The sequence below is a fragment of the Phocoena phocoena genome, chromosome 21, assembly GCF_963924675.1.
Source record: "Phocoena phocoena chromosome 21, mPhoPho1.1, whole genome shotgun sequence".
Taxonomy (NCBI): Eukaryota; Metazoa; Chordata; class Mammalia; order Artiodactyla; family Phocoenidae; genus Phocoena; species Phocoena phocoena.
Genome location: NC_089239.1, coordinates 10,615,261 through 10,635,878, shown reverse-complemented (window position 1 = coordinate 10,635,878; position 20,618 = coordinate 10,615,261). Strand labels below are relative to the sequence as shown.

General features: G+C 40.0%; 1 protein-coding gene across 1 annotated transcript in view; it reads right to left on the bottom strand.

The window, feature by feature from the left end:
• Positions 1 to 216: 216 nt before the first annotated feature.
• FUT10 (fucosyltransferase 10) overlaps positions 217 to 20,618 on the bottom strand; it is an 84,358-nt gene continuing 63,956 nt past the window's right edge. Inside the window, exon 5 of the mRNA XM_065899919.1 lies at positions 217 to 611. Coding sequence (XP_065755991.1) covers positions 387 to 611 — 225 coding nt within the window. The 3' untranslated portion in view covers positions 217 to 386. The remainder of the gene's footprint in view (positions 612 to 20,618) is intronic.

Here is a 20,618-nt window from a genome sequence, read left to right as displayed (position 1 = left end):
GACACTGGGCTTGCCAAATACCAATAAATACAGCCAGTGAGGTGAGTGTAAGAATCCACAGCTACACCCTCTGCCTTCCTTGCAAGGACTCTTTCCTTGCAGCAAGGAAAACACTCATTCTACAGTAGGTGAATTTCCACACAAGGCGGCAGGGATGTGGGTCCAGACATGTACACTGAAGGTGACCAGTGTTCATAAGAAATATTTCTTTTTTACTATAAAAAACAGAGAAGTGACCCCTAGGGGTAACTCATATCTATTATTCAATAGAGCTCATTATGAGTACTGCACCCATTAATTCTCATCCTAGTGGGCTGTCCACAGAGCAGCTATTATATTCAGAAATCAAGGCAACCTAGAAAATAGAACTCTGACACTTTTTGATATTAGTCCTTGAATACTAGGGCCCAAAACTCTTGAGTTGAAAAGTTTTGATTCCTATCAACCAGCCACCTTAGTGCTTGGGCTTCTTTCTTGGATTGTTGGAAGCTTGGTATCCACATCTCTCGCAGAGAGCTCCGACGTGGGGCGAGGGGTGAGAAAGCAAATGCTGTAGGCTCTGGACAGCTCAGGTGGGTAATGTCTGCCTTCCATCGTTTGAGTGGTAAGCCCTGCATTGAGAGAAGGGGCGGGGTGGGGGGAGAATTAAAAACATAAGATAAGTTAACACAAGTCTCATGTTCCCTGAAGCAAGTACCTTCACTCCATAGAGTCCACAAAGTTACACGCTGAACAGTTGAAGGAGAAAGAGTCTAACATTGAGAGTATTCTGTGCACTAGATACTTTGCTAGGCGTGTTACATAGCTTGTCTCATTCAGTCCTGCAATCCATTCAACATAAACAGTCTCGTGCCAAAGTACATTCTTATGGAATTTTATTTATTTATTTTTAATATTTATTTATTTATTTGGCTGCGCCGGTTCTTAGTTGCGGCATACAGGCTCTCAGTTGCGGCATGTGGGATCTAGTTCCCTGACTAGGGATCAAACCCAGGCCCCCTGCATTGAGAACGAGGAGTCTTGGCTGCTGGGCCACCAGGGAAGTCCCATTTATGGAATTTTAGAACACAGGGAAAAAGGAAGAGATTCTACAACATTCCTAAGAGGAAAAGATCAATTCTGAGGGTCAGAAGTTAGGATGGTTTTGGATTTCTGGACAGGAACACTGGAAGTTAAAAAGCAGTGGTGAAATTCATTGATGAATATTAACATTAGTTAGTACAACTTTAAGGAGAAGAAGGGTATTTGCATAGCCTCAAAATACCTCCCCCCCAGATATTTATTAATTATTGTGGTGGTTTTAACATATGTCCACAAATTATTTTATATTCCTCCCTCAAGGAGGTGAAGCTTAATTCTCCTCCCTTTGAGGGTGGGCTGGACTTAATGACTCGCTTAGTGGAAAGAGAAAATTAGCAACTTCACAGAGGAAAAATCTAGCAGACACCACCTTAACCAAGTGATCAAAGTTAGCATCACCAGTAACATGTCATGTTGATATCATTTATCCTCTGAAATGATACAATGAGAAGACCTTTTTCACCTCTGTGGTATTATTCTCCCAAATCCAAAACCCAAGTCTTAACATGAGAAAACATCAGAGAAACCCTACGGAGGGACATTCTACAAAGTATTGACCAGTCCTCTTCAAAAATGTCAAAGTTATTAAAAATAAGGAAAGACTGCACAACTGTCACAGACTTAAAGAGTCTAAGGCGACATGAGGAGTGAATACAGTCTGGTATCCTGGATCTGATCCTGGAACGGACAAAGGATATGAGTGGAGAAGCTGGTGAAATAGGACTGAAGTCTGTAGTTCAGTTCCTAGTAGTATTAACAGTCAATATTAGTTTCTCAGTGTTGACAAATGTGCCATGGTTATGTAAAATGTTAACATTAGAGGAAGCCAGGTGAAGAGAATTCAGGAACTTTGTACTATCTTTGTAACTCTTCTGTCAATCTAAAATCATTTCAAAATTTAAAGTTTTTTTTTAAGCCAATAACAAAATGCCTTCAAAATTCTGAGAAAAACTGATGACCACTGTAATACTTTACATTCAGCTAAACTATAGCTTAAATATTAAAATAAAATGAAGACATTTCAGGCAACCCCCATACACCAGGAAGCTATATGAGGATACAATCAACCCACAAAAGAGGGAAAGCTAAGAAAAAAGGAAGAAAACATACAGGAAACAGAAGTGTCAACACAACAGAAAAAGACAAGGAGATTCCCAAAATGCTGGGGAAGGGAGATCTCAGGCTGATGTTCTACACAGTGCAGAGGGCAGCCAGACGTATTGATGTACGTCAGAAGGCTCCGGGAGAGATTTACTCAGCAAGATGAAATGAACTGGATGCCTGGTATAGCTGAATGTCTTCAAAGGAGATTTAAACAATCAACAAGGATTGAATTAGTGATTAAAATTTTTAAATAAACAAGTAAGAAATAAGACAAGTATTAACTAGAAGGAAACCAAAAGCTGTACAAAGGGAAACAAATCATAGTATACTACATTGCTCGTATCTATAATCAGAGAAACACTGAATATCAAAAAATTAGTGTATAAGAGCATGTTATTTAGAAACATTGAGTAATAACCAAAATAATTAGCTAACTATGGTGATTAGTGGCTGCTTCTAGGGAAGGAGAAAAGGGAAAAGAAGTAGAAGACTTTTTTTTAAAACTAACTTTGCAGAACTATTTTTTTTTTTTTTTTTTTTTGCGGTACACGGGCCTCTCACTGTTGTGGCCTCTCCCGTTGCGGAGCACAGGCTCCGGATGCGCAGGCTCAGCGGCCATGGCTCACGGGCCCAGCCGCTCCGCGGCATGTGGGATCTTCCCAGACCGGGGCACGAACCCGTATACCCTGCATCTGCAGGCGGACTCTCAACCACTGCGCCACCAGGGAAGCCCTGCAGAACTATTTGATACTTTAACCTATGCACATGTACATCTTTTTCAAAAAAAATTTTTTTTTCTAATGTGAAGATAGTAGGGTTTCGGGGGTGGAGGCAAGATTGTGGACTAGGAGGATGCGGAATTCACATCCTCGCACAACCAGAGCACCTACCAGGCACCAGTGGGCCACCACGGACACCTAAGGGGATGGGAGGAACCCCCAGCGACCGGGTAGTACATGGAATGTTGGGGGGAATGAGGGGGGAGGAGAAGTGGAGGTGGGACGGGACTGGAGCCCCTGAGGGGTGGCTGGGGGAGGGGAAGGGATCCGACACTGAAGGGGTAAATTGGGGGACCATTGGGAGGGCAGAGGATCAGAAGGGAGCATGGACAGGTCTCCCCCGCCCACTTGGGCCCCCGGGAGCCTGCTGAGATCCTGGGCCTGATCTTCTGCCCACTGAGGCCTCCTCCAGCCGCATGGGTCCTGAGGGAGTGGGAGGGAGGAAGGGGGAGCAAAAGTAAAGGCCAGACCTCAGGGACCTGGCACCCCTGGGGGCGGCTGGGGGAGGGGAGGAGTTCCTACACCCAGCGGGATCCACCCACAGTTAAGGGTCCAGTGGGGACAGGAGAAACGCTGGCGGAGACCCCTGAGGTGTGGTGTGGAGGAACAGAAGGGAACGTGGCCAGCGCTTTCCCTGTCCACGTAGGCACCGGGGAGCCTCTTGGGCTACCGGGCCTAATCCTCTGCCCGCAGAGCCTTCCTGCTGCCTGCAGAGCCCAAGCCCCACCACTACCCCCCCACCCAGGGCCTTAACTCCAAACTCCGGAACTCCACATTTCCGAGGTCCCGCTTTGGATCAGCTGCGTCTCCCCTTCCGCACAGGTCCTAGGCAGGGGCCCCACCCTATGCTTGAATGTTGCCACACCCAGGCTCAAATGTCACCACCCCAGACTAGGTCCCACCCCTACCTAACTTCCACCCCTGCCTAAACTCCACCCCCCATAGCCAAGGCTTTTTTTTTCTTTTTTCCTCTTTTAGATTGGGGTTCTGTTTTACCTTGCTGTTGATTCATTTATATTTTTATGTTTTCTAATAAATCTTTTATTTTTCTAATTTTATTTTATTCTTTATACTTTGTTATTGTTCTGCTCCTTTTGGCTTGTTCCCCCCCCCCTTTTTTTTTCTTTTTTCTGTTGTGGTTTTGTTTTACCTTGTTGCTGTTGTTTAAATTATATTCTTATTATTCCTAATATATTTTTTATCTTTTAAATTTTATTTTGTTTTTTATTCTTTGTAAATTATACTGCTTTTGACTGTGCCATGCAGCTTGCAAGATCTTGGTTCCCATGCTGGAGGTCGGGCCCGAGCTCCTGTGGTAGGAGCTCTGAGTCCAAACCAGTGGACTAACAGAGAACCTCAGACCCCAGGGAATATTAATCAGAGTGAGGCCTCCCGGAGGTGCTCATAAGCACCAAGACCTGGCTCTATCCAACTGCCTGCAAACTCCAGTGCTGGACGTCTCAGGTCAAACAACCAGCAAGACACGAATACAGCCCCACCCACAGAAAAAAAAAAAAAATACAACAAAAAAATATGTTACAGATGAAGAAGCAAGGTAAAAACCTAAAAGACCAAATAAATGAAGACGAAATAGGCCACCTACCTGAAAAAGAAATCAGAGTAATGATAGTAAAGATGATCCAAAATCTCAGAAACAGAATGGAGAAAAATACAAGAAACAAGAAACAAGGATCTAGAAGAACTAAAGAGCAAACAAACAGTGATGAACAACACAATAACTGAAATTAAAAACACTCTAGAGGAATCAATAACAGGATAAATGACGCAGAAGAACGGATAAGTGAGCTGGAAGATAAAAAGGTGGGAATAACTGCCAAGGAGCATAGTAAAGAAAAAAGAATGAAAAGAATTGAAGACAGTCTCAGAGACCTCTGGGACAATAGTAAACGCACCAACATTTGAATTATAGGGGTCCCAGAAGAAGAAGAGAAAAAGAAAGTGTCTTGAGAAAATATTTGAAGAGATTACAGTTGAAAACGTCCTTAACATGGGAAAGGAAATAGTCACACAAGTCCACGAAGCACAGAGAGTTCCATACAGGATAAACCCTAGGAAAAACATGCCAAGACACATATTAATCAAACTAACAAAAATTAAATTCAAAGAAAACATATTAAAAGCAGCAAGGGAAAAATAAAACATAACATACAAAGGAATCCCTGTAAGGTTAACAGCTGATCTTTCAGCAGAAACTCTGCAAGCCAGAAGGGAGTGGCAGGACATATTTAAAGTGATGAAAGGGAAAAACCCACCACCAAGATTACTCTACTCAACAAGGATCTCGTTCAGATTCGATGGAGAAATCAAAAGCTTTACAGACAAGCAAAAGCTACAAGAATTCAGCACCACAAAACCAGCTTTACAACAAATGCTAAAGGAACTTCTCTAAGTGGGAAACACAAAAGAAAAGACAGACAAAAACAAACCTAAGTCAATTAAGAAAATGGTAATAGAAACATACATATCAATAACCACCTTGAATGTAAATGGATTAAATGCTCCAGCCAAAAGACAAAGACTGGTTGAATGGAAACAAAAATAAGACCCTTATATATGCTGTCTCCAAGAAACCGGCTTCAGACCTAGGGACACATACAGACTGAAAGTGAAGAGATGGAAACAGATATTCCATGCAAATGGAAATCACAAGAAAGCTGGAGTAGCAATACTCGTTTCAGATAAAATAGACTTTAAAATAAAGAATGTTACAAGAGATAAGGAAGGACATTACATAATGATCAAGGGATCAATCCAAGAAGAAAACATAACAATTGTAAATATTTATGCACCCAAAATAGGACCACCTCAATACATAAGGGAAATGCTAACAGCCATAAAAGGAGAAATCAACAGTAACACAATAATAGTCGGGGACTTTAACACCTCACTTACACCAATGAACAGATCATCCAGACAGAAAATTAATAAGGAAACACAAGCTTCAAATGACACAACAGACCAGATAGATTTAACTGATATTTATAGGACATTCCATCTGAAAACAGCAGATTATACTTTCTTCTCAAGTGCACACGGAACATTATCCAGAATAGATTACATCTTGGGTCACAAACCAAGCCTTGGAAAATTTAAGAAAATTGAAATCATATCAAGCATCTTTTCCAACCACAAAGCTATGAGACTGGGCTTCCCTGGCGGCGCAGTGGTTGAGAGTCCGCCTGCCGATGCAGGGGATGGGGGTTCGTGCCCCAGTCTGGGAAGATCCCACATGCCACGAAGCGGCCAGGCCCGTGAGCTATGGCCATTGAGCCTGCGTGTCCGGAGCCTGTGCTCCACAATGGGAGAGGCCACACAGCAAGAGGCTCGCATACGGCAAAAAAAAAAAAAAAAAGCTATGAGATTAGAAATCAATCACAGGAAAAAAACAGGAAAAAACACAAATATATGGAAGCTAAACAGTGCACTGCTAAATAACCAAGAGATCACTGAAGAAATTAAAGAGGAAATAAAAGAACACTTAGAAACAAATGACAATGAAAACATGATGATCCAAAACCTATGGGAAGCAGCAAAAGCAGTTTCAAGAAGGAAGTTCATAGCAATTCAAGCTCACCTCAAGAAACAAGAAAAATTCAAATAAACAATCTAACCTTACACCTAAAGCAACTAGAAAAAGAAGAACAAAGAAAACCCAAAGTTAGTAGAAAGAAAGAAATCACAGAGATTAGAGCAGAAATAAATGAAAAAGAAACAAATAAAACAATAGCAAAGATCAATAAAAATAAAAGCTGGTTCTTTGAGACAATAAACAAAATTGATAAAACTTTAGCCAGACTCATCAAGAAAAAAAGGGAGAGGACTCAAATCAATACAATTAAAATGAAAAAGGAGAGATTACAACTGACACTGCAGAAATACAAAAGATCATGAGACTACTACAAGAAACTCTATGCCAATAAAATGGACAACCTGGAAGAAATAGACAAATTCTTGGAAAAGTCCAACCTTCCAAGATTGAAACAGGAAGAATTAGAAAATATAAACAGACCAATCACATGTAATGAAATAGAAACCATAATTAAAAATCTTCCAACAAACAAAAGTTCAGGACCAGATGGCTTCACAGGCAAATTCTATCAAACATTTAGAGAAGAGTTAATACCTATCCTTCTCAAGCTCTTCCAAAAAATTGCAGAGTAAGGAAAACTCCAAAACTCAGGCTACAAGGCTCCCATCACCCTGATACCAAAACCAGAAGAAGATATCACAAAAAAAGAAAATTATAGACTAATATCACTGATGAACATAGATGCAAAACTCCTGAACAAAATACTAGCAAACAGAATCCAACAATGCATTAAAAGGATCATACACCATGATCAAGTGGGATTTATCCCAGGGATGCAAGGATTCTTCAATATATACAAAACAATCAATGTGATACACCATATTAACAAATTAAAGAATAAAAACCAGGGCTTCCCTGGTGGCACAGTGGTTGAGAGTCCGCCTGCCGATGCAGGGGACATGAGTTCATGCCCCAGTCAGGGAAGATCCCACATGCCGTGGAGCGGCTGGGCCCATGAGCCATGGCCGCTGAGCCTGCACGTCCGGAGCCTGTGCTCTGCAACAGGAGAGGCCACAACAGTGAGAGGCCCGCGTACCGCAAAAGAAAAAAAAAAAAAAGAATAAAAACCATATGATCATCTAAATAGATGCAGAAAAAGCTTTTGACACAATTCAACACCCATTTATGATAAAAACTCTCCAGAAAATGGGCATAGAGGGAACCTACCTCAACATAATAAAAACCATATACGACAAACCCACAGCAAACATCATTCTTAATGGTGAAAAACTGAAAGCATTTCCTCTAAGATCAGGAACAAGACAAGGATGTCCACTCGCGCCATTATTATTCAACATAGTACTGGAAGTCCTAGCCACAGCAATCAGAAAAGAAAAGTAAATAAAAGGAATCCAAATCGGAAAAGAAGTAAAGCTGTCACTCTCTGCAGATGACATGATACTAAACATAGAAAATCCTAAAGATGCCACCATAAAACTACTAGAACTAATCAATGAACTTGGTAAGGTTGCAGGATACAAAATTAATGCACAGAAATCTCTTGCATTCCTATACACTAACAACGAAAGATCAGAAAGGGAAATTAAGGAAACAATCCCACTTACCATCACAACAAAAAGAATAAAATACCTAGGAATAAACCTACCTAAGTAGGCAAAAGACCTGTACTCAGAAAATTATAAAACACTGATGAAAGAAATCAAAGATAACATAAGCAGATGGAGAGATATACCATGTTCTTGGATTGGAAGAATCAATATTGTGAAAATGACTATACTACCCAAAGCAATCTACAGGTTCAATTCAATCCCTATCAAATTACCAATGGCATTTTTCACAGAACTAGAACCAGAAATTTTACAATTTGTATGAGAACACAAAAGACCCTGAACAGCCAAAGCAATCTTAAGAAAGAAAAACGGAGCTGGAGGAATCAGGCTCCCTGACTTCACACTACACTACAAAGCTATAGTAATCAAGACAATATGGTACTGGCACAAAAAACAGAAATATAGATCAATGGAACAGGATAGAAAGCCCAGAGATAAACCCATGCACATATGGTCACATTACCTTTGACAAAGGAGGCAAGATGGAGAAAAGACAGCCTCTTCAGTAAGTGGTACTGGGGGAAATGGACAGCTACATGTAAAAGAATGCAATTAGAACACACCCTAATACCATATACAAAAATAAACTCAAAATGGATTAAAGACCTAAATGTAAGGCCAGACACTATAAAACTCTTAGAGGAAAACATAGGAAGAACACTCTATGACATAAATCACAGCAAGATCCTTTTTGACCCACCTCCTAGAGAAATGGAAACAAAAACAAAAATAAACAAATGGGACCTAATGAAACTTAAAAGCTTCTGCACAGCATAGGAAACCATAAACAAGATGAAAAGACAACCCTCAGAATGGGAGAAAGTGTTTGCCAAAGAAGCAACTGACAAAGGATTAATCTCCAAAATATACAAGCAGCTCATGCAGCTCAATATCACAAAAACAAACAACCCCATCCAAAAATGGGCAGAAGACCTAAACAGACATTTCTCTAAAGAAGACATACAGATGGCCAACAAATACATGAAAGACACTTAACATCACTAATCATTAGAGAAATGCAAATCAAAACTACAATGAGGTATCACCTCACACCAGTCAGAATGGCCATTATCAAAAAATCTAGAAACAATAAATGCTGGAAAGGGTGTGGTGAAAAGGGAACCCTCCTGCACTGTTGGTGGGAATGTAAATTGATACAACCACTATGGAGAACAGTATGGAGGTCCCTTAAAAAACTAAAAATAGAACTACCATATGACTCAGCAATCCCACTACCAGGCATATACCCTGAGAAAACCATAATTCAAAAAGAGACATGTACCACAATGTTCACTGCAGTACTATTTACAATAGCCAGGATATGGAAGCAACCTAAGTGTCCATCGACAGATGAATGGATAAAGAAGATGCGGCACATATATATATACCATGGAATATTACTCAGCCATAAAAAGGAATGAAATTGAGTTATTTGTAGTGAGGTGGATGGACCTAGAGTCTGTGATACAGAGTGAAGTAACTCAGAAAGAGAAAAACGAATACCATATGCTAACGCATATATATGGAATTTTAAAAAGCGGTACTGATGAACCAAGTGGCAGGGCAGGAATAAAGACGCATACATAGAGAATGGACTTGAGAGCACAGAGGGGAAGGGTTAAGCTGGGATGAAGGGCTTCCCTGGTAGTGCAGTGGTTAAGAATCTGCCTGCCAATGCAGGGGACACAGGTTCGAGCCCTGGCCTGGGAAGATCCCACATGCCACAGAGCAACTAAGCCCATGCACCACAACTACTGAGCTTGAGCTCTAGAGCCCGCAAGCCACAACTACTGAGCCCACGTACCACAACTACTGAAGCCTGAATGCCTAGAGCCTGTGTTCCACAACAAGAGAAGCCACGACAATGAGAAGCCCGCGGACTGCAACGAAGAGTAGCCCCTGCTCACCGCAACTAGAGAAAGCCTGCACACAGCAACGAAGACCCAACATAGCCAAAAATAAAGAAAGAAATAAATTTATTTTTTAAAAAAGCTGGGGTGAAGTGAGAGAGTAGCATTGACATATATACGCTACCAAATGTAAAATGGATGGCTAGTGGGAAGCTGCTGCATAGCACAGCGAGATCTGCTCAGTGCTTTGTGACGACCTAGAGGGGTGGGATAGGGAGGGTGGGAGGGAGGTGCAAGTGAGAGGGTATATGGGGGGTATATGTATACATATAGCTGATTCACTTTGTTGTACAACAGAAACTAACACAACATTGTAAAGCATTTATGCTCCAATAAATATGTGAAAAAAAAAGATAGTAGGGTTTATAATGTGTCAGGTTTGTAATGATTAGACTCTTCATACATACTAAATTTAGAAAGCAGAGCAGAAAAACCAATCTGAAATAGAACAATGTAGGTGCCTACCAGCGGTTGGGTAAGCATATTCTCTTTCCTTAAAACTCCAATAGGAAACGTATGAGAAGACACTAAAGGTGTTTAGCCTGAAAAAGAGCTGACTTTGAGTGAACGTAAAGCTTGTTTTGAAACATCTATAGGGACTATAGGGGACTTCCCTGGTGGTCCAATGGTTAAGAATCCACCTTCCAATGCAGGGGACGCAGGTTCTATCTCTGGTCAGGGAACGAAGATCCCACATGCCGCAGGGCAGCTAAGCTGGCGCACGGCAACTACTGAGCATGTGGGCCACAACTGGAGAGCCCACACACCACAGCAGTGGATCCCACATGCCACAATGAAGATCCCACGTGCCACCTTGAGTTACACATCGATTCCTTGACCAAATCACTGAACCCAGGAGGAGACAGGTACCTGCCTCCTGACCAATTGTGGTGACCAGGAAAGTAAGGCCACACATAATGACAACTCCCTTTCTAATTACATGTCTAGAAGAGTAAGGCAGAAGCAGAATCGGAGGAGAAGGGGCAGTTCTGTCCCAGAAGACAGGAAGAGTGCTAGGCAGATAAAATAAATGTTCCCACCTACACAAGTGAGAATCCGAGTCAGCTGGGAGAACATTTTAAAATTAAACAGCGAATCTTGCTATCTTTCCACATGTGGTAAATTGAGAGGTGAACATGTGTCTTCTGAAAGAGCTCTCTGGGAGTTTATGATAGATATCCTAACCCCGGAGAAGCCACTCTTATATAATGGTGTGTTACTTGTGTAACAAGTGTGTGTGTAACTAGGCACCACAGGCCCAAGGGTAATAATAGGGAAATAAATAAAAGCATAGATTCACCAAATCAAACTTTAAATAAATAAAGTAAGTTAATGTGAAAAAAAAAAAAGATCCCACATGCCACAAAAAAATTTTTTTAAATATATTTTTTTAAATGTGTGGGTGTACATGTTCCTGTAAATAAATAAATAAATAAAAATAAAGGGACTATAGGTGGAAGAGTGAACTACCTTGTTTGGTAGAGCATGAAGGGTAGAGTTGCCTAAATCCTCCCTTCTCTTGAGCACTACTGACAGATGGTCATAGAGTTTGGCTTCCAAGAGCCTGAAACTAGAGTAAGGATTCTTTACCAAGACAAAATTGGGGTTACTATATCCAGAGTCCATGGTTGGGTGGAGACTGTATTTGGAGCAAGACCACAATCAAATAAGGAGGACCCCAAGCAATTCTGGAAAGGCCATTGCTCACCTTTATTGACTGATGGGTACGGACGCAAGGCTGTATCTCACTGAACTAGAGTCAGAAGCAGGTAGCTAAGAATGAACTATAGAACTATATTGGGTTCAATATAAAGACAAATATAACTGTCAAAACTAACAAAAGATAAAATTTGCTACCCTAAAAAATAATGAAGTTGCCAGCACTGGGAATGTTCCAACATAAATGAGTGGATGACTTGTCCATGATACTTGAATCATCAGTCAGCTGGAAGCTGTACCGACTACATAACTTCAGTGGCCTTCCCAGCCCTGACCTTGCATAGCTTTCTACGTGAGAAAGTCAGTAGTAATGCTCTCTTTCCTTGCCTGCCCACTCAAAGTTCTTCCAACAGTATAGGATAAAGTTCCATCTGAGGTGACGTCATAGAGAAAAGAAGCTTGTGAAATGGACTCTTTTAACTCTAGTGCTCTTCCAGAAATATTTCACAGTGTGACCTGAAGGAAGTGTGTCTGAGGAAATGGTTATGACATGTTTAGAAGTGACTAGCTTTCAGCATCCTAAATTGCCTTTCCAGAGGAGGTCCTGGGCAGAAAAAGAAGCTGTTCCTAAAGTACAATGAATAAATATTTTGCCTCCAAGGAGAATACGGCTACTTTAACAATAAGGAAAAAGTCAGGTAATCTACAAATTCATAACTTTCCTTGAGTTCATCGGGGAACCGAGATCACAACAACCAAATAAACTAAATCCCAAAGAGTGATATGCCCCTCCAAGGAAAGATGGATACAGGTTCTATTTCACCTTTGGCGGAACACAGGAGAATGAGGTGGCTACCACACAGGTAACAAGAAATCAACTAAAATTTTAACAAATCCTTAAAGGTATGGGCTACCATGTCAGTTTGGAATAGCTGGGAGTTTGCACCAAAAAAGAGCTCAAACTCACTCAAAAGCTCTTTTCCATGGACCTCCATCAGATGCCCAGGAAGAAGACAGGGGCCAGGGCAGGACCCTGGAAACAGGTCCCCTCCTTGGCCCAGTGCAGGGAGGGAGACATTCAGGAAGCCCCTTCCATCTACCCAGATTCTTCCCTCACAAAGAGAAAAAGCCTTAAGACACTGAGGAAGCAGGAGCAAGGGGAAAATCTACCTTTCCCCCACGCAAAATTCATCTGTCTCATGGTTTGAGGGAGGCTGGAAACTACTTTAGGCCTAGGATCCTACCGTGATACCAAAGGTCTCCTACCCCTGAGAGGGACACAAAATTCTTTCCCATCCAAACCAACCCCAGATAAAAGGCAAGGTTTGGCTGCCATATGAAGGAGAGGCAAGAACAACGAGAAAGCTTCACTCCTGAGGTCCAGGAATGCAAAGCCTGTCTAAGCCTGAGGCTGTCAAGATAACAAAGAGTGCACCCTGCCCCCACCGTGAGCCTACCACTAAGTAACAGGCAACAGCAATTTACTGCCGATGGAGGCGCAAGAGCGTGGAGACCTCCTCTGGGACTCAGAAATGCAGGAACTGCCAAGAGCTGAGGGTAGGGGAGAAATGCTGAGAAAAACGATTTAGTCCCAGGTCCCACTGAAAGCACAGGTAATTATTATAATTATCAATAATAATATTTAATTATTATAATTATAAATACTGGAATATTTTGAAGTTGTGGAGCATTCAAGGTAACAGTAGCAACACAAACCCAAATTTAGCTCAATTCCTGATTAGACCGACTCAATCCCACATACACTAACAGCCTGACAGAAAAAGAGGCATGCCCATTTCTGAGAATAAATGTTATTTCCCTCAGTCTCTGTACTTCCGTACATCACGTCCAGCAATCAATCAAAAATCATGAGACTGGGCTTCCCTGGTGGCGCAGTGGTTGAGAGTCCGCCTGCCGATGCAGGGGACACGGGTTCGTGCCCCAGTCCGGGAAGATCCTACATGCTGCGGAGCGGCTGGGCCCGTGAGCCATGGCCGCTGAGCCTGCACGTCCGGAGCCTGTGCTCCGCAATGCGAGAGGCCACAGCAGTGAGAGGCCCACATACCGAAAAAAAAAAAAAATCATGAGACATATTAAACAACAACACTGTCAAGAAAAAGCAAGCAACAGAACCAGACTCAAGGATGACTCAGGTGTTGGAACAATCAGGCAGGAATTTTAAAATAACTACCATTAATATGTCAAAGAATACAGTGGAAAAGGTAGACAACCGGCATGAATATAAGGGGAATTTCAGCAGAAAGATGTAATATAAATAAGAGTCAAATGGAAATGGTAGGACTCAGCAGCTTAAGAGATACTGAATTAGGTGATCTCTGAGCTACTTTTAACCCTAACATTCTATGATTCTAAGACCACCACTTCAATAAAGTAAGAGAAGAAAAATCAAAATAATGAAATGGATGGTTTACATGGAGAAAACATGAGGCAACTGGTAATTGCACACTTGGAATTGTTCCCTCACATCTTCAATTTAAAATACTTTTAAAAATGAGAAATTACTATACACACCTTTGGTTAGAAAGTAAATTCTATTAACCTAAAGACAGACTGTCTCCTTTATTTTATTTTTTTAATAGATCTTTATTGGAGTATAATTGCTTCACAATACTGTGTTAGTTTCTTTTGCACAACAAAGCGAATCAGCCATATGCATACACATGTCCCGTATCCCCTCCCACTTGAGCCTCCCTCCCACCCTCCGTATCCCACCCCTATAGGTCATCGCAAAGCACCGAGCTGATCTCCCTGTGCTATGCTGCTGCTTCTCACCAATTACTTTACATTCTGTAGTGTATATATGTCGATGCCACTCTCACTTTGCTCCAGCTTCACCCTCCCACCCCATGTCCTCAAGTCCATTTTCTATGTCTACCTCTTTATCCCTGCCCTGCAACTAGGTTCATCAGTACCAATTTTTTTTTAAGATTACATATATGCGTTAGCATACGGTATTTGTTTTTCTCTTTCTGACTTATTTCACTCTGTATAACAGACTCTAGGTCCATCCATCTCACTACAAATAACTCAATTTCATTTCTTTTTATGGCTGAATAATATTCTATTGTATATATGTGTCACATTTTCTTTATCCATTCATCTGTCGATGGACACTTAGGTTGCTTCCATGTCCTGGCTATTGTAAATAGTGCTGCAATGAACATTGTAGTACATGTCTCTTTTTGAGTTATGGTTTTCTCAGGGTATATGCCTGGTAGTGGGATTGCTGGGTCATATCGTAGTTCTATTTTTAATTTTTTAAGGAACCTCCATACTGTTCTCCATAGTGGCTGTATCAACTTACATTCCCACCAATAGTGCAGGAGGGTGCCCTCCTCACCACACCCTTTCCAGCATTTTTTGTTTCTAGATTTTTTGATAATGGCCATTCTGACTGGCAAAAGGTGATACCTCACTGTAGTTTTGATTTGCATTTCTCTAATAATTAGTGATGTTGAGCAGCTTTTCATGTGCCTCTTGGCCATCTGTATGTCTTCCTTGGTGAAATGTCTATTTAGGTCCTCTGCCCATTTTTTAACTGGATTGTTTGTTTTTTTGATATTGAGCTCTATGAGCTTTTTGTATATTTTGAAGATTAATCCTGTGTCAGTTGCTTCGTTTGCAAATATTTTCTCCCATTCTGAGGGTTGTCTTTTGTCTTGTTTATGGTTTCCTTTGCTGTGCAAAAGCTTTTAAGTTTAATTAAGTCCCATTTGTTTATTTTTGTTTTTATTTCCATTACTCAAGGAGGTGGGTCAAAAAAGATTTTCCTGTGGTTTATGTCAAAGAGTGTTTTTCCTATGTTTTCCTCTAAGAGTTTTATAGTGTTCAGAACTTGAGTCTTTAATCCATCTGGAGTTTATTTTTGTGTATGGTGTTAGGTAGTATTCTAATTTCATTCTTTTACATGTAGCTGTCCAGTTTTCCCAGCACCACTTATTGAAGAGGCTCGTCTTTTCTCCATTGTATGTTATTGCCTCCTTTGTTGTAAATTAGGTGCCCATATGTGCGTGGGTTTAACTCTGGGCATTCTATTCTGTACCATTGATCTATATTTCTGTTTTTGTGCCAGTACCATACTGTCTTGATTACTGTAACTTTGTGGTACAGTTTGAAGTCGGGGAGCCTGATTCCTCCAAATCCGTTTTTCTTTCTCAAGATTACTTTGGCTATTCGGGGTCTTGTGTGTTTCCATACAAATTGTAAAATGTTTTGTTCTAATTCTATGAAGAATGCCATTGGTAGTTTGATAGGGATTGCACTGAATCTGTAGATAGCTTTGGGTACTATAGTCATTTTCACAATATTGATTCTTCCAATCCAAGAACATGGTATATCTCTCCATCTGTTTATGTCATCTTTGATTTCTTTCATCAATGTTTTATAGTTTTCTGAGTACAAGTCTATTGCCTCCTTAGACAGGATTATTCCTAGGTATTTTATTCTTTTTGTTGCAATGGTAAATGGGAGTGTTTCCTTAATTTCTCTTTCTGATTTTTCATTGTTGGTGTATAGGAATGCCAGAGATTTCTGTGCATTAATTCTGTATCCTGCAAACTTACCAAATTCACTGATTAGTTCTAGTAGTTTTCTGGTGGCATCTTTAGGATTCTCTATGTATAGTATCATGTCATCAGCAAACAGTGACAGTTTTACTTCCTCTTTTCCTATTTGTATTCCTTTTATTTCTTTTTCTTCTCTGTTTTCTGTGGCTAGGACTTCCAAAACTATGTTTAATAAGAGTGGTGAGAGTGGACATCTTTGTCTTGTTCCAGATCTTAGAGGAAATGCTTTCAGTTTTTCACCACTGAGTATGATGCTTGCGGTGGGTTTGTCGTATCTGGCCTTTATTATGTTGAGGTAGGTTCCCTCTATGCCCATTTTCTGGAGAGTTTTTATCATAAATGGGTGTTGAATTTTGTCAAAAGCTTTTTCTGCATCTACTGAGAGGATCATGTGTTTTTTATCCTTAATTTGTTAATACGGTGTATCACATTGATTGATTTGTGTATACTGAAGAATCCCTGCAACACTGGGATAAACCCCACTTGATCATTTTGTATGATCCTTTTAATGTGCTGTTGGATTCTGTTTGCTAGTATTTTGTTCAGGACTTTTGCATCTATGTTCATCAGTGATATTGGTCTATAATCTTCTTCTTTTGTGATATCTTTGGTTTGGGTATCAGGGTGATGGTGGCTTCGTAGAATGGATTTGGGAGTGTTTCTCCCTCTGCAATTTTTTGGAAGAGTTTGAGATTGATTGGTGTTAGCTCTTCTCTAAATGTTTGATAGAATTCACCTGTGAAGCTATCTGGTCCTGGACACTTGTTTGTTGCAAGAGTTTTCATTACAGTTCCAATGTCATTACTTGTGATAGGTCTGTTTATATTTTCTAATTCGTCCTGGTTCAGTCTTAGAAAATTGTACCTTTCTAAGACTTTGTCCAGTTCTTTGTGGTTTTCCATTTTATTGGCATATAGTTGTTTGTAGTAGTCTCTTATAACCCTCTGTATGTCTGCAGTGTCAGTTGTGATTTTTTTTTCATTTCTAATTTTATTGATTTGCATCCTCTCCCTTTTTTTCTTGATGAGTCTGGCTAAGGGTTTGTCAATTTTGTTTATCTTCTCTAAGAACCAGCTTTTATTTTTATTGATCTTTGCTATTGTTTTCTTCATTTCTATTTCATTTATTTCTGCTCTGATCTTTATGATTTCTTTCATTCTACTGACTTTGGGTTTTCTTTGTTTTTCTTTCTCTAATTGTTTTAAGTGTAGGGTTTGATTGTTTATTTGAGGTTTTTCTTGTTTCTTGAGGTGAGACTGTATTGCTATAAACTGCCCTCTTAGAACTGCTTTTGCTGTGTCCCATAGGTTTTGGGTCATCGTGTTTTCATTACCATTTGTTTCTAAGTATTTTTTTACTTCTTCTTTGATTTCTTCAGTGATCTCTTAGTTATTTAGCAGTGCACTGTTTAGCTTCCATATATTTGTGTTTTTTCCTGTTTTTTTCCTGTGACTGATTTCTAATCTCATAGCTTTTTTTTTTTTTTTGCGGTACTCGGGCCTCTCACTGTTGTGGCCTCTCCCGTTGCGGAGCACTGGCTCTGGATGCGCAGGCTTAGTGGCCATGGCTCACGGGCCCAGCCACTCCGTGGCATGTGGGATCTTCCCGGACCGGGGCACGAACCCGTGTCCCCTGCATCGGCAGGTGGACTCTCAAACACTGTGCCACCAGGGAAGCCCTCAGTGGGGCAAACTTTTGATCAACAGGAAACTGGAGCAATGGATAAATTCTCTCCCCTTCTTTACCTTAAAAGAATGGTCCTGAGATACAGTAAATGCTCCTCGGGGTGGTGCCCCAAGGATTAACCAATGCATCCCACTTAGAGGCACTCAGTTCAGTACATTCTCAAACTGGCTCTCGTTCCTTCACTGCTTCACTCACCCATTCCTCACTCCCCCCTTTCTAGGACTGTACCCCCAGTCAAACCAAAGCACAAATGCCTCTGCTTCCATTTCCATTTCCTGTGTTAAAGAGTTGGTACCAGAAGTCGTCCTAGACAGTATTATTCACCTGATGGCAATAAGGTCCCACTGCCAATAGTAAATCACCAATAAAATTGATAAGGCTGTAAACTGTTCATCATCAGCACTCAGCACATAAGTGAGAAAGGAGTCCCTGATCATAGAGGAAATAGCTTATATGCCAAAAGGACCTGAAGGACCTGGTTAGGATGTATGCAAGAATTGGGGCATGTGTAAGAGTGTATCTTGAGGTAGTGTATCTTGAGGGTGGGAGGAATATAAGGCTAAACAGGGCATTATGGACCTGGAGGGACTCACTTATGACATGGAACTCAATGTTCCGGCAATGTTCTGAAGCTGGTCCTAACAGCTGGTTGAATGGTTCTTTAAAACTTAGACATGATGACAGTCTACTATAAATGAGATAGAGATGCTTGTGGATGGGCATTAACATAAAAAGTTGACTGGCACAGCTCTGATCTGCTATACAGATACCAAATTCAGCAAAGCAGCTGCAGTTGGTCTACTGTCAAGTTAAGTAAATGGTCATCCCCCACCGTTTTCCATGATTTATCTTGTTTTTGTCAGTGGTCAGAAAGGTAAATTAAATGTGGGGGCAGATATGATGGGCCCGTCATAAATCCCATCATAGCGTATGCCTAGTCAGTGTAGTAGAGGAAAAAGGAAGAAGTAAAAGACAGACTGAGGGGGACAGGGGAAGAGTAAAATTGTCTTTATTTGTAAATGACATGATCATTTACATAGAAAAGTCCTAGGAATTCAAAAAAAAAAAAGATACCAGAACTAATCAGTGAGTTTAACAAGGTTGCAGTATACGAGGTCAAACATAAAAAATCAATTTTATTTCTATATACTAGCAACGAACAATTGGAAAATAAAGGTTTTTTTAAAAAAAAAAACACTTACTGTGGTATCCAAAAATGTGAACTTCTTAGGGATAAATTTGTCCAAAGAGTTATAAAACTTGTACACCAGAAACTACAAAATACTGTTTAAAGAAGACCTAAATAAATGAACAGATATATCATGCTTATTGATTAAATGTCTCTATATTGTTGTCAATTCTCCCCAAATTGACATATAGATTCAACAAAATCCCAATGAAAATCCCATCAAGGATTTCTGTAGAAACTGACAAAATGAATCTAAAATTTATGTGGAAAAGAAAAAGACCGAAAATAGTGAAAATAATTTTGAAAAAGAACAAAGTTGGAAGATTAACACTACCTCATTTCAAGACTTATTATAAAGCAACAGTACTCAAATATAGATATACTGATCAGCACAGAAACTGACCCATGCATATATGGCCAATTGATTTTTTAAAAAAGAAGCCAAGGTAATTCAATCAGGAAAGAATAATCTTTCCAGAAAATGAGGCTGATACAATTGCATATCCAAATAAACAAACCTCAACTCTTACATTATACCACAACACAAAAATTAACTCTAAGTGGATCATAGACCTAAATGTAAAAGTTAAAACAACAAAACTTCTAGAAGAAAACAGAAGCAAATCTTAGAGACCCTGGGTTAGACAAAGATTTTTTTAAACAAGCCACAAAAAGCACAAGCTATAAAAGAAAAAATTTATGAGCTGGACTCATCAAAATTAAAAACTCTACATTTCTGTAGACACTATTAAGAAAATGAAAAGACAACCCACAGACTGGAAGAAAACATTTGTTAATTTTATAATTGACAAATGACTTGTATTCACAGTATATAAAGAATTCTTACAAGTCAAGAATAACAAGTCAAACAATGCAGTTTTTAAAAAATGAGCAAAAGACTTAAAGAGATATATTACAAAAGAAGATATTGACAGCAAATAAGCCATTAAAAGATATTCAACATCATTAGTTATTAAGAAAATGTAAATTAAACTGCAGTGAGATACGCTCAATAGAAAGGCAAAAATTAGAAGACTGACCATACACCAACTGTGAATGAATGAACTCTCATACAACGCTGGCAGGAATGTAAGATGGAGAAACTCTAGAAAATAAATTAGTCGTTTCTCAAAATGTTAAACGTACATCTACCATATGACCTAGCCAATCCACTCCTAGGTATTTACGGAAGAGAAGTGAAAGCATATATCCATACAAAGATCTGTACGTGAATGTTCACAGCAGCTTTATTTGTAACAGCCAAAAACTGGAAACAGGCGTGTGGATAAGCAAATTTTGGTATATCCAAACTTCAGCAATATAGAGAAATGGACTCTTGATACACACAGAATTGTGGATAAACGTCAACATTATCATGCAGGATGAAAGAAGCCAGACACAAAAGAATACACACGACATGATTCCATTTATACAAAATTCTAGA